This window comes from Chinchilla lanigera, unplaced genomic scaffold (genome assembly GCF_000276665.1).
Source record: "Chinchilla lanigera isolate Chin_1 unplaced genomic scaffold, ChiLan1.0 scaffold00011, whole genome shotgun sequence".
NCBI lineage: Eukaryota > Metazoa > Chordata > Mammalia > Rodentia > Chinchillidae > Chinchilla > Chinchilla lanigera.
Window position 1 is genome coordinate 20,223,890 of NW_004955412.1, and position 9,896 is coordinate 20,233,785.

The 9,896-nt window shown below is 52.6% G+C and overlaps 1 protein-coding gene across 2 annotated transcripts in view; it reads left to right on the plus strand.

The window, feature by feature from the left end:
• Window positions 1-8,371, plus strand: part of C2cd2l (C2CD2-like) — a gene marked incomplete in the record, with an annotated part of 17,346 nt that extends 8,975 nt beyond the window's left edge. The window contains 14 exon segments of one of the 2 annotated variants that reach the window (XM_005378305.2): window positions 7-438; window positions 2,393-2,488; window positions 2,851-2,970; window positions 3,136-3,246; window positions 3,334-3,450; window positions 3,529-3,640; window positions 3,781-3,889; window positions 4,861-4,925; window positions 5,015-5,142; window positions 5,227-5,401; window positions 6,144-6,245; window positions 6,386-6,522; window positions 6,610-6,895; window positions 7,832-8,371. In XM_005378305.2, coding sequence (XP_005378362.1) covers window positions 85-438; window positions 2,393-2,488; window positions 2,851-2,970; window positions 3,136-3,246; window positions 3,334-3,450; window positions 3,529-3,640; window positions 3,781-3,889; window positions 4,861-4,925; window positions 5,015-5,142; window positions 5,227-5,401; window positions 6,144-6,245; window positions 6,386-6,522; window positions 6,610-6,895; window positions 7,832-8,043 — 2,124 coding nt within the window. 2 annotated transcript variants of the gene reach the window in all.
• Window positions 8,372-9,896: the final 1,525 nt, after the last annotated feature.

Sequence of the window (9,896 nt, forward strand, 5' to 3'; positions counted from 1 at the left end):
GCCCAGGCCATGCTCCCCCGGGGCAGCGGCTGAGCCCGACCCGGGAGACCCGGGCCCGGGACCGCGACCCGAGCGGCGCGGAGCATGGAGCTGGGCTGGGGGCAGCGGGACGTGGGCTGGGCGGCCCTGCTGGTCCTCTTTGCCGCCTCGCTGCTCATGGTGCTCGGCTGGCTGCTGCAGTACGCCCGGGGTTTGTGGCTGGCGCGTGTTCGCGGGGGTCGGGGCCCGAGACCCGCCTTAGCCGCGGAGCCTGGGGGTTCCCTGAGGGAGCTGGGCGTGTGGCGTTCGTTGCTGCGGCTGCGGGCCACTCCGGCTGGCACCCCTGAGGAGCCGGGCGTCCGGGGCCTCCTGGCGTCGCTCTTCGCCTTCAAGTCTTTCCGCGAGAACTGGCAGCGAGCTTGGGTGCGAGCCCTGAATGAGCAGGCCTGCAGGGACGGGGTGAGTTGGATGGAGCCCTTGTGTGTGGTCCCTTCAGCTTTTCCTTCCAGGGGAGGGACTGCTCACGCTAGGAGGGGGAGCTTGGGGGGCAGTGGAGTGTCAGCTGGGGAGCCCTTCACTTTCCCTTCTAGATTAGAGGGAAGGATGCAGGTGAGGCTGGGGGTTGTAGAAACCCAGTTATGTTTCAAGTCTATTTTTGTGGACAAGGTACTCTCCGGCTCCAAAACCCAGCACAAGTTACTGTTCTCATAGCAACGCTAATCCCTGTGCCTGAGGGCACTTCCGCCTAGCCAGGGTGCTGGTTGGGCAAGGGGAGACAGGTGCACCTGCACAAGGAATTTGCTTGGTTCTCATGCCACCAGGCCCATGTGACATTTTTTCCCCCGTGTAACATTTCATGCCCCCAAACAGGCAGGTTCCCAGTGAACCTGAATTACCCCCCTACCCGTCAGTCATTTCATAGCACAGCCTTTTATTCCATGCTGGCTTGCAATGTATTTGTTGAGGGGATAGTGTTCAGGTAGAGCAGACTGACAGTCCATGTCCTTTCCAGTAAATGAACTTGTAGCTGTCCCTTAAGGGTCAGCCACAAACCAGCCCAGCCTACTTCCTCCTATTGTACCCTGGGCATCTGGCCTCCCAGGAAGTGGAGCAGGAAGCATGGTCATGTGATTGAGGTTGGGTAGAAAGCAGAGGTCTCCCTCTTCTGGGCCCTCTCCCATCCTAGCCCAGCAATCTCTCCATGCCCTCACAGTTTAACCGCTCCTAGTTTAGAGAGGTCTGCATATTCAGCCATCACAAGCTCGGAGATTTAACCCAGATAGCTCCCCAAATGCCTGGAAACAGAAATGGCCACAAGAAGTTGCTGTATTTCCTCTTCTCAGCTGGCCAGATGAAAGCCAGATGCTATCTTTCAGTTTACACCTTCAACCCACTGCTCTGCCTAGCTCTTGTTGTACCTTGTTCTTGGGTCAGAAGCAGTTCCCTGGTACCACTGATGCAGCTGGACATCGGCCTCCCTTTTGCAATAGGGAGACTGAGGCCCAAGTATTCATCTCCCGTCTTCCAATGCCTGGCCTTTGAAGAAGACAGCTACCAGAGCAGAGAAGTTGGCTTTCTCCTGGTTTGCCAGGAAAATGAGCCACATACATTTCTTCCCTCTATCTCAAGACTCAAGGAGAAGTTGCCAGCCCAGTCCTTGCCCTCTCCTCAATTCTTCTTCCCATCCTGCTCTCCTCTGCTGGAGAAGAATTAGGGAGCAGCTCTTTCAAGATCTAAGCTAAGCAGCTTTCTGTTCCCTAATACCATCCTGCTATCTGCCTTGAGGAATTAGCCAGGCCTGTGGACCCTTGGGCCTTTTGAACCTGCTTCTCTTCCTGCTACCTCTGGCGAAGTTCTCCAGGGCCATACTGAGATTGTCTTCATCGCCAAGAATATAGGCAGAGTCATGCTCCTGAGCCTTCACATCCTATTTCTCTGGAAGAAGGCTTAGCCTCATTTCTCTAGCTTTTATCTTGTAATAAGTGGCCCTACTGCTTTTACCCTTAGCTCAGCCCTGTTCCTCTCTGCCCAGCTATTACTGTATATATAAGTAGCAGCCAACACCTTAATTTTCTTCTGTGCACACGTTTCTTTGGGGATGGGGGGAGGGTGAAGAGCAAAATGGAGAGAATAGAAAGGCTGCTGGTATTCCAGGGCCTTCTTAAGGTGATCTAGTCTCTGAGGTGGTCTAGTGCCCACCCGCTTCTCAGTAGCCCTTCGCAGCTGCAGGCCCCTGGAGAGGTAGGACTTGAGGGTACTATCTCCTGTCCTAAATTCCTGAGCCAAGGAGGGGCCAGAAGCCAGCCTGCAGCTGAAGCCTCTGCAGTGCCAGGGACCAGCCAGCAACTGAGCAGGCCAGCCCTGCAAGGGGCAGCTCCAGGGACCTGATCCTGTGCCCGCATTACTCCCTCAGAGCTCCATCCAGATTGCCTTTGAAGAAGTGCCCCAACTCCCACCCAGAGCCAGCATTAGTCATGTGACCTGCGTAGACCAATCAGAGCGCACTATGGTAAGGGTCTGAGGGGGCTTGCCCTCTTTGGGTCTTAGGTGGGCAGACCCCAAGGGTTCCCTATAATTGGAGGGTTCTTAACCTGGAGTCTATGTATGCCTTAATGATTTAAGGACTGGCTTCAGGAAGTCTGAGAATCCCACTGAAATTATGGGTAAAATTGTTGTATGTGTGTGAATAACTGTTTTTCTGGGGAGAGGCAACTTTGGCTTTTAAACCTGCTTAATTTAGGGGATCATGGCCCCATAAAGCTGAACAGAAAGGAACAGGAAGTGGGGAGGGGTCTGCTAGACCATCACAGGGCAGAGCAAAGCAGGGTAAGCACCCTTCCTCTGTGCCTGACCCTGCCTTGCCTGTGTCAGGTGCTGCACTGCCAGCTCTCTGCTGAGGAGGTACGGTTTCCAGTCTCTGTGACCCAGCAGTCCCCCGCTGCTGTCTCCATGGAGACCTACCACGTCACTCTGACACTGCCACCAACACAGGTAGAGGGGAATGTGGGAAACTGAAGTGGGGAGGGGGTGGTTCTGTTGGCACAGGATTTTTGGTTTGATTCATCTCTGGGATGAAGTTTGGGAAGGGGGGCCCTCAGGAGTCGGGAATTGTTGGAGTGGGGCAAGTCAACCCAATCCTTTTTTCCCTGTTTGCAGTTGGAAGTCAACCTGGAGGAAATCCCTGGTGAGGGACTGCTGGTGTCCTGGGCTTTCACTGATCGCCCTGATTTCAGCCTGACGGTGCTTCCCAAGCTGCAGACCAGGGAGGTGAGAAGGCAGGGCTGGCAGAGAAAAGAGGCAGCACAAGGTGGGCAAAAGGGGAACTCTGCCTCTTTTTCTTCCTGCTGTCTGCAGAAAGGTGAGGAACAAGGAGAGCTCTCAACAATTGAGGAGCTGATTAAGGATGCTATAGTCAGCACCCAGCCAGCCATGATGGTCAACCTCAGAGCTTGCTCTGCCCCAGGAGGCCTGGTGAGTAGGCACCCAAAGCAAAAAGTTTGCATGCACCCCATCCCCAGCGTACTTTTTTAAACTTCCTTCCACTCTTAGATACTCGGTGAGAAGCCACCCGTGATGCCCCAGGCCCAGCCGGCCCGCCCTAGACCTACCCGGTTATTGTTGCGTCAGCTTCGAGCATCTCACCTGGGAAGTCAGCTAGGAGGTGAGAGTTAGAAGCACGTGGGGCACCACCAGGGATATGTTTGCAGGCATTCCCTGCCCCTCTGGCAAGGGTATGGTCTCTTTGTTCCCCAATGGCTTTCCATCTTTGGTTTGAGCATTTTTATTTCTGGTTCCCCATAGACACAGAAGAACTATGCTGTGTAGCTGAGCTCGACAACCCCATGCAACAGAAGTGGACCAAGCCTGTACGGGCTGGCCCTGAGGTGGAATGGACAGAGGACCTAGCACTGTAAGGAATGATCCTGGACCACCCCTGCTCCCATACTCAGACTGAGGATGAAACCCTTCCAGTCTAGCCCTGGCATGAATCACCTTTGCTTTTAGTAGCCTTTGATGTGAGCCCCTGTTGGATCCCAGGCCCTGGTCTAGTTCCTGGGATACAGATATGACCAGAATACAGCATCTACCCTGCAGTTGACCACAGTGGATCTCTCTGCTTGATGCAGAGAGAGATATACGTAGAGATATGGGTACAGATGTGCTATTTAAAGTTTATACAACACAGGGCCGGACGTGGTGGCACAGGCCTGTAATCCCAGCACTTGGGAGGCTGAGGCAGGAGGAGCGTTGCAAGTTTGAGGCCAGCCTAGGCTACAAAGTGAGCTCAAAGCCAGCCTGAACTGCATAGCGAGACTCTGTCTCAAAAAGACAAAGAAAGAAAGAAAGAAAGAAAGAAAGAAAGAAAGAAAGAAAGAAAGAAAGAAAGAAAGAAAGAAAGAAAGTTTATACAACATACCATGGGAGTACTTAGGTATGAAAGATTAATTCCTATAGCAGAATAAAGATCCAAGTGGGCTTCATGAAGGAAGTGGCATCTAAACCACACCTTTGAGGAAGAGTAGGATTTCATCAGAGTGGGAAAATATTCTGGGCAGAGGGAATAGCTTGAGCAAATGAAAGAGGGTGGCTTGAGACTTAGGGGAACTGGCTAGACAGAATGGAGCAGGGCCTGGGGATTTGAATACCTGGCTGACGAGCATGGTCTGGCCACATTTTCTTGGGAAAAGAGAGGGTTTGGAGGGCAGGATAATCTGACTGAGACCATCTTATTTATATGCATCTAACTGAGACCTGAGTTATTTATATGCATCTAACTGAGCGCTGAGACCATCTTATTTATATGCATCTAACCCTACCTCTGGCCTGTGGTTCACTGTGCTAATCTTCCTCTTCCCTGCCCCATCTGTTCTTGGCCCACAGGGACCTGAGTCCCCAGAGCCGGGAGCTGACTCTCAAAGTGCTAAGGAACAGCAGCTGCGGAGACAGTGAGTATGGGGCAGGATGGGTACTCCTGGGTGGGTGTTGAGCAGAGCCTGGTCATGGGCCCAGCTCACACTGCCACCCCTGTCCCCAGCTGAGCTCCTGGGCCAGGCCACACTGCCAGTGGGCTCCCCCTCCAGGCCACTGTCTCGAAGACAGGTGTGCCCACTCACCCCAGGGCCAGGGAAAGCCCTGGGCCCAGCAGCCACCATGGCAGCAGAGGTGAGCTCACCCAGGGGGGAGACGGGAGGACACAGGATGGGCAGTCTCTGAGGCCCTGACCTTTGCCTTCCCACCCCTTGGCAGCTGCACTACGAGGAGGGCTCCCCCCGAAACCTGGGCACATCTACTCCCTCCACACCACGCCCCAGCATCACACCTACCAAGAAGATTGAGCTGGACCGAACAATCATGCCCGATGGCACCATTGTCACCACTGTCACCACTGTCCAGTCCCGGCCCCGTGTAGATGGCAAATTAGGTAAAGAGGAGGAGCCTGGGATCCCAGCTCTAGGCAGGGGCCCTAGACTTCAGACCCACTGCAGGACAGGAAAGGGGAATGAAGCCGTAATTCCGGTGTACCCTGTTTCCTGATGTTCCCCTCTGATTCTGTCACTTCTTCCTCATGATCTCTCAAACTTTGTCAGATCTCTCTCAGATTTTCCTTTACCTCTCTATTTCCCCAGTGGTCCCTCTCACCCTTCAGTCTTTCTGGATCTAGCAGCTTTTCCACAGGACTCTTTTTCTTCCATCTGCTCAAGTTTCCCTCTGTTTTTATACAAGTCTGTTTCCTTTCCTATCTCCACCCACAACTGGCTAATTGTCTCTCCCTCTGCCCTCAACCCTCCAGCACCCTGTGAGGTTCTCCAGCAAACTCAATGGCCTCCATGGTGTTTCTCCCACATCCAGTAGGAGACTCCATTATACTCCTCCCATCTTGAGGGCTCCTGTGACAGGTCCCCTCCCTCAAGGCCCTGAACTGCCTCGGTACACTGTTCATATTTTATAGCATCTCCTCACACCTTCAAGTGGGCCTTTCCCACACTCTCATTGGTTCCTATAGTGTCTCTGTCCCCACAGCATCTTCTTAATCACCCTTGTGATTAATCACCCTTAATCATCCTTGGCCTCTGAGTCAACCAGAGTCTGCATCCTAACAAGGATAGTAAGGGAGGGCCAATCTGAAGCACCTCCCGGCTCACTGACCCTCCCCCACGCAGCAGACTCCCCCTCCCGCTCCCCGTCCAAGGTGGAGGTGACTGAGAAGACAACAACTGTGCTGAGTGAGAGCAGCGGCCCCAGCAACGCCTCCCACAGTAGCAGCCGTGAGTGGGGAGTGGGGATGTGCGAATGTCGGTGGGCACTGGTCCCCTGCAGTCCAAAACCACTCTGGGTGGGGCGGAAGGAGTTTGAGTCCAAGAAGGAGCCAGGGAGAAGTCCAGTTATCCATCCGCCATACCCATAGCAGGGGAGAGCCACCTTTCCAATGGCCTGGACCCAGTAGCAGAGACAGCAATTCGCCAGCTGACTGAGCCCAGTGGGCGGGCAGCCAAGAAGACACCCACCAAACGCAGCACTCTCATCATCTCTGGTGTTTCCAAGGTAACAGGGCTCTGGGGAAAGGAGCCAGGATAGGGAGAAAGCCCTACTCGGTCACTCCTGCCCATTAAAACTTGTCCCTCCTGCCAGGTGCCCATTGCTCAGGACGAGTTGGCATTATCCCTGGGCTATGCGGCATCCCTGGAAGCCTCAGTGCAGGATGACGCAGGGACCAGCGGAGGCCCCTCTTCACCTCCCTCAGACCCACCAGCCATGTCCCCAGGACATGTAGATGCCCTCTCCAGTCCCACAAGTGTCCAGGAAGCAGATGAAACCACACGTTCGGACATCTCCGAGAGGCCATCTGTGGATGATGTTGAGTCAGAAACAGGGTCTACTGGTGCCCTGGAGACCCGCAGCCTCAAGGATCACAAAGGTGGGGAGATAATGGCAGGGCACTCCAACCCACCTCTTCTTTTACACCCAGGATCGTGACATGGGTCCTACTAGATATTTTAGAAAATGAAAGGCTTGGCCAACTGCCTGATGCTTTCCTCCCTGAGGTTCTGCCAAGCTCCAGTAGAGGGGAACTTGATGCCTGGGTTCCTGGTCTGGTTCAGACAGGCTTGGGTAACAGAAAGGGATTTGAAGTTATTTCCCTTTACTTCTATTTTTCTTTCTTCCTGAGCCCAATGGTCTGTCTTCCTCCCATTGTTTTTTCTCCCACCTTCACTGTGTACCAGGCCACCCCAAGAGTAAAAGAAATCCTACCCAGGCACATTTTAGGATTGTCCCTCTGGCTGTCGACAGCTGTGGCAGTTCTAACTTCAAAGGATGAGGAGCTCACTGCCAAACCTATTCACCTGTTTAATAGTGAGCCTGTCAACCAGAAATCTATCTCCTTATGATTTAAGCCTACATCACTTCGTGTAAGCACCTTCCTCAATTGTCTTCTTCCTGGATTTACCTCTTTGAAGTTTCCACACACACAGCTTCCTGTGCATACCCTGGAATGCAGTAAACAAGTTGGTGTCAACCCACCTTTTCCCTAATGATTTATAGACTTTGGAGAATACCTTGTGTTAGCCTCTGTTTTTCCAGTCTCAGTCTGTCTACACAGAGCAGTGGCCAGGGCCATTCTTCCTTGGGGCAGACTCAAAGGTGCACACAAAAGCCATGAGCATACAGTTTTTTCATCAGGATGGATAAAGTGTATTTTTGGCTCTCCTTTATTTCCTGTCTGGCTTTAGGCCCAAGACACTGGTTCTGTTTTTCATCTTGTGTCACTCCATCTTCAGTCTTTTCTCTGTCACCCATCTCTCCTCACCCCCATGCCCATCTCTCTGCCTCAGTTTCCCCTCTTCTCCTACAGTGAGTTTCCTGCGCAGTGGCACTAAGCTCATCTTCCGCCGGAGACCTCGTCAGAAGGAAGCTGGCCTGAGCCAATCACATGATGACCTCTCCAACACGACGGGCACACCCAGTGTCCGAAAGAAGGCTGGCAGTTTTTCCCGCCGTCTTATCAAGCGTTTTTCCTTCAAATCCAAACCCAAGGCCAATGGCAACCCCAGCCCCCAGCTCTGAGGGGCTGCCTCACCTCCTGAGTTAGGAGAGGGCAAGAGTTCTCTCAGCTCGTTCCCCACATCCCCTTCTCTACCCCTTCCTGGATTCCCAATGCTGGGGTCAGGAAAGCCCTTGGGTTCCAGGAAGCCCTGTCCACCCTGGGCTGTGGGACTGGTTGGAAGGGAACTTGCGGTGGGAAACATTTGAGAGGTGGGCACCCATTGCTGCAGGCACAGAAAAAGAGAGTTGGTAGCTGGGAGTAAGGTAGGCTTGGGGCCGGGTGTGGTGGCACATGCCTATAATCCTAGCACTCGGGAGGCTGAGGCAGGAGGATCATTGCAAGTTCGAGACCAGCCTGGGCTACAAAGTGAGTTCAAGGCCAGCCTGAACTGCATAGTGAGACCCTGTCTCAAAAAGACAAAAAAAAAAAAAAAAAAAGTATTAGGGATCCTTTTCCTTTGTATTTGGGGACATTGCTCAGAAGTGTTTGCCCCCTGCTGACACTGGCCCCCCCCAAGAGGAGTTCCAGGGTGCTCAGCTCCTCAGTGGATCCTTCCTCCCTTATTTATTCTCTTTTCTATTTATATGTGTGATCTAGGGCCCTCAGTGAACAGATGACGGAGGGCATCTCTCCCAGGTGACCCTTTTTTTCTGCCCCAGAAGGGTAGGCAATTCCCAGGAGGGGTTCCCACACCTCCTTCAGGTCCCCACTCAGACCAGCACCAATGTCTGCCTCTGAGGACATTGGCAGCTCATAGGATGCCGGGCCGGTGCCCGGGATGGGAGGCAGGTACTCCCCACCTCCCTGCCTCCCCTGTGCTCCTCATCCCTGCCTTCCCTTTTCTTACTGGTTTTTGTACTTGAGGCCTTCTCCATGAGCAGTGGCTCAGATGGAAGGAGGGAGCCAGGAGCCTGGTGGGAAGCCTTGTCCACAGACACGGCTTTAGGGGCTTTAAAGACTGTGATGATGAGCAAGAGCACGGCTGCACCTCTGTATGTTGGGGGATGATGATGTCCATTGCTGTGTGATGGCTTGGAATTTAATTTATTAAATTAAAGTCAAATTGGAGTTTATAAGCTGGACAACTGGTTATCCTTTGAAAGACAAATAGGCAGTGAGGCTGTGGTGCTGGTAGGTAGCGAGATGGGACAGATGGTCCTGCAGGGAGGAAGGGATGTGTAGAGACAGGATGATGGGAGGGACAAGAATCTCTGGAAGGTGAAGTTGCAGAAAGAAAGCCAAGTGGCTCCTCTAGGCATCTTCATCCCTTTTTTGTCAAACAGGCTGCTCCTTTCTGGACAACAGTTCAGAGGATTAACTCTGGAACCAGACTGCCTGGATTTGAGTCCCAGCTTCATTAATTGCCTATATGACCTCAAGCAAGTTATATAAGCTCTGGGTGCCTCAGTTTTCTTGTCTGTAAAAAGAGAATCATGGAGCTGGGGATATAGCTCAGTGGCACAGCGTCTGCCTGGCAAGCACAAGGTCCTGAGTTTGATTCTTGGTGCCAGAAAACAAAAAAAAAATAGGATAATGATAATAACAGCTGTCATTCAGTTGTGGATGAGAAGTAAATGAGTAAAGTGCTTAGAACTCTTGCGTATAGTCAGTGCTAAGTGTTCACTGTTGCTTCAGAAGAGACCAATAGGGAGGGAGAAGGCTTAATGCCTTTCATTGTTTCAGAGTCTTTTATTCCTAAACTCGGGCAAGTTTTAGGGAGCCATAGGTACTGGCAATCTCTGTGTCCCTGGTTTTTGTCCTCTAAGATCTTACAAGGATTTGAACCAGGTAAGCTTTTGCAGGATGTTGGGTAGACCACAGAGGCAACAGGTAGGAAAACTGAGTCTACCGCAAACACACCAAGTGACTGTGT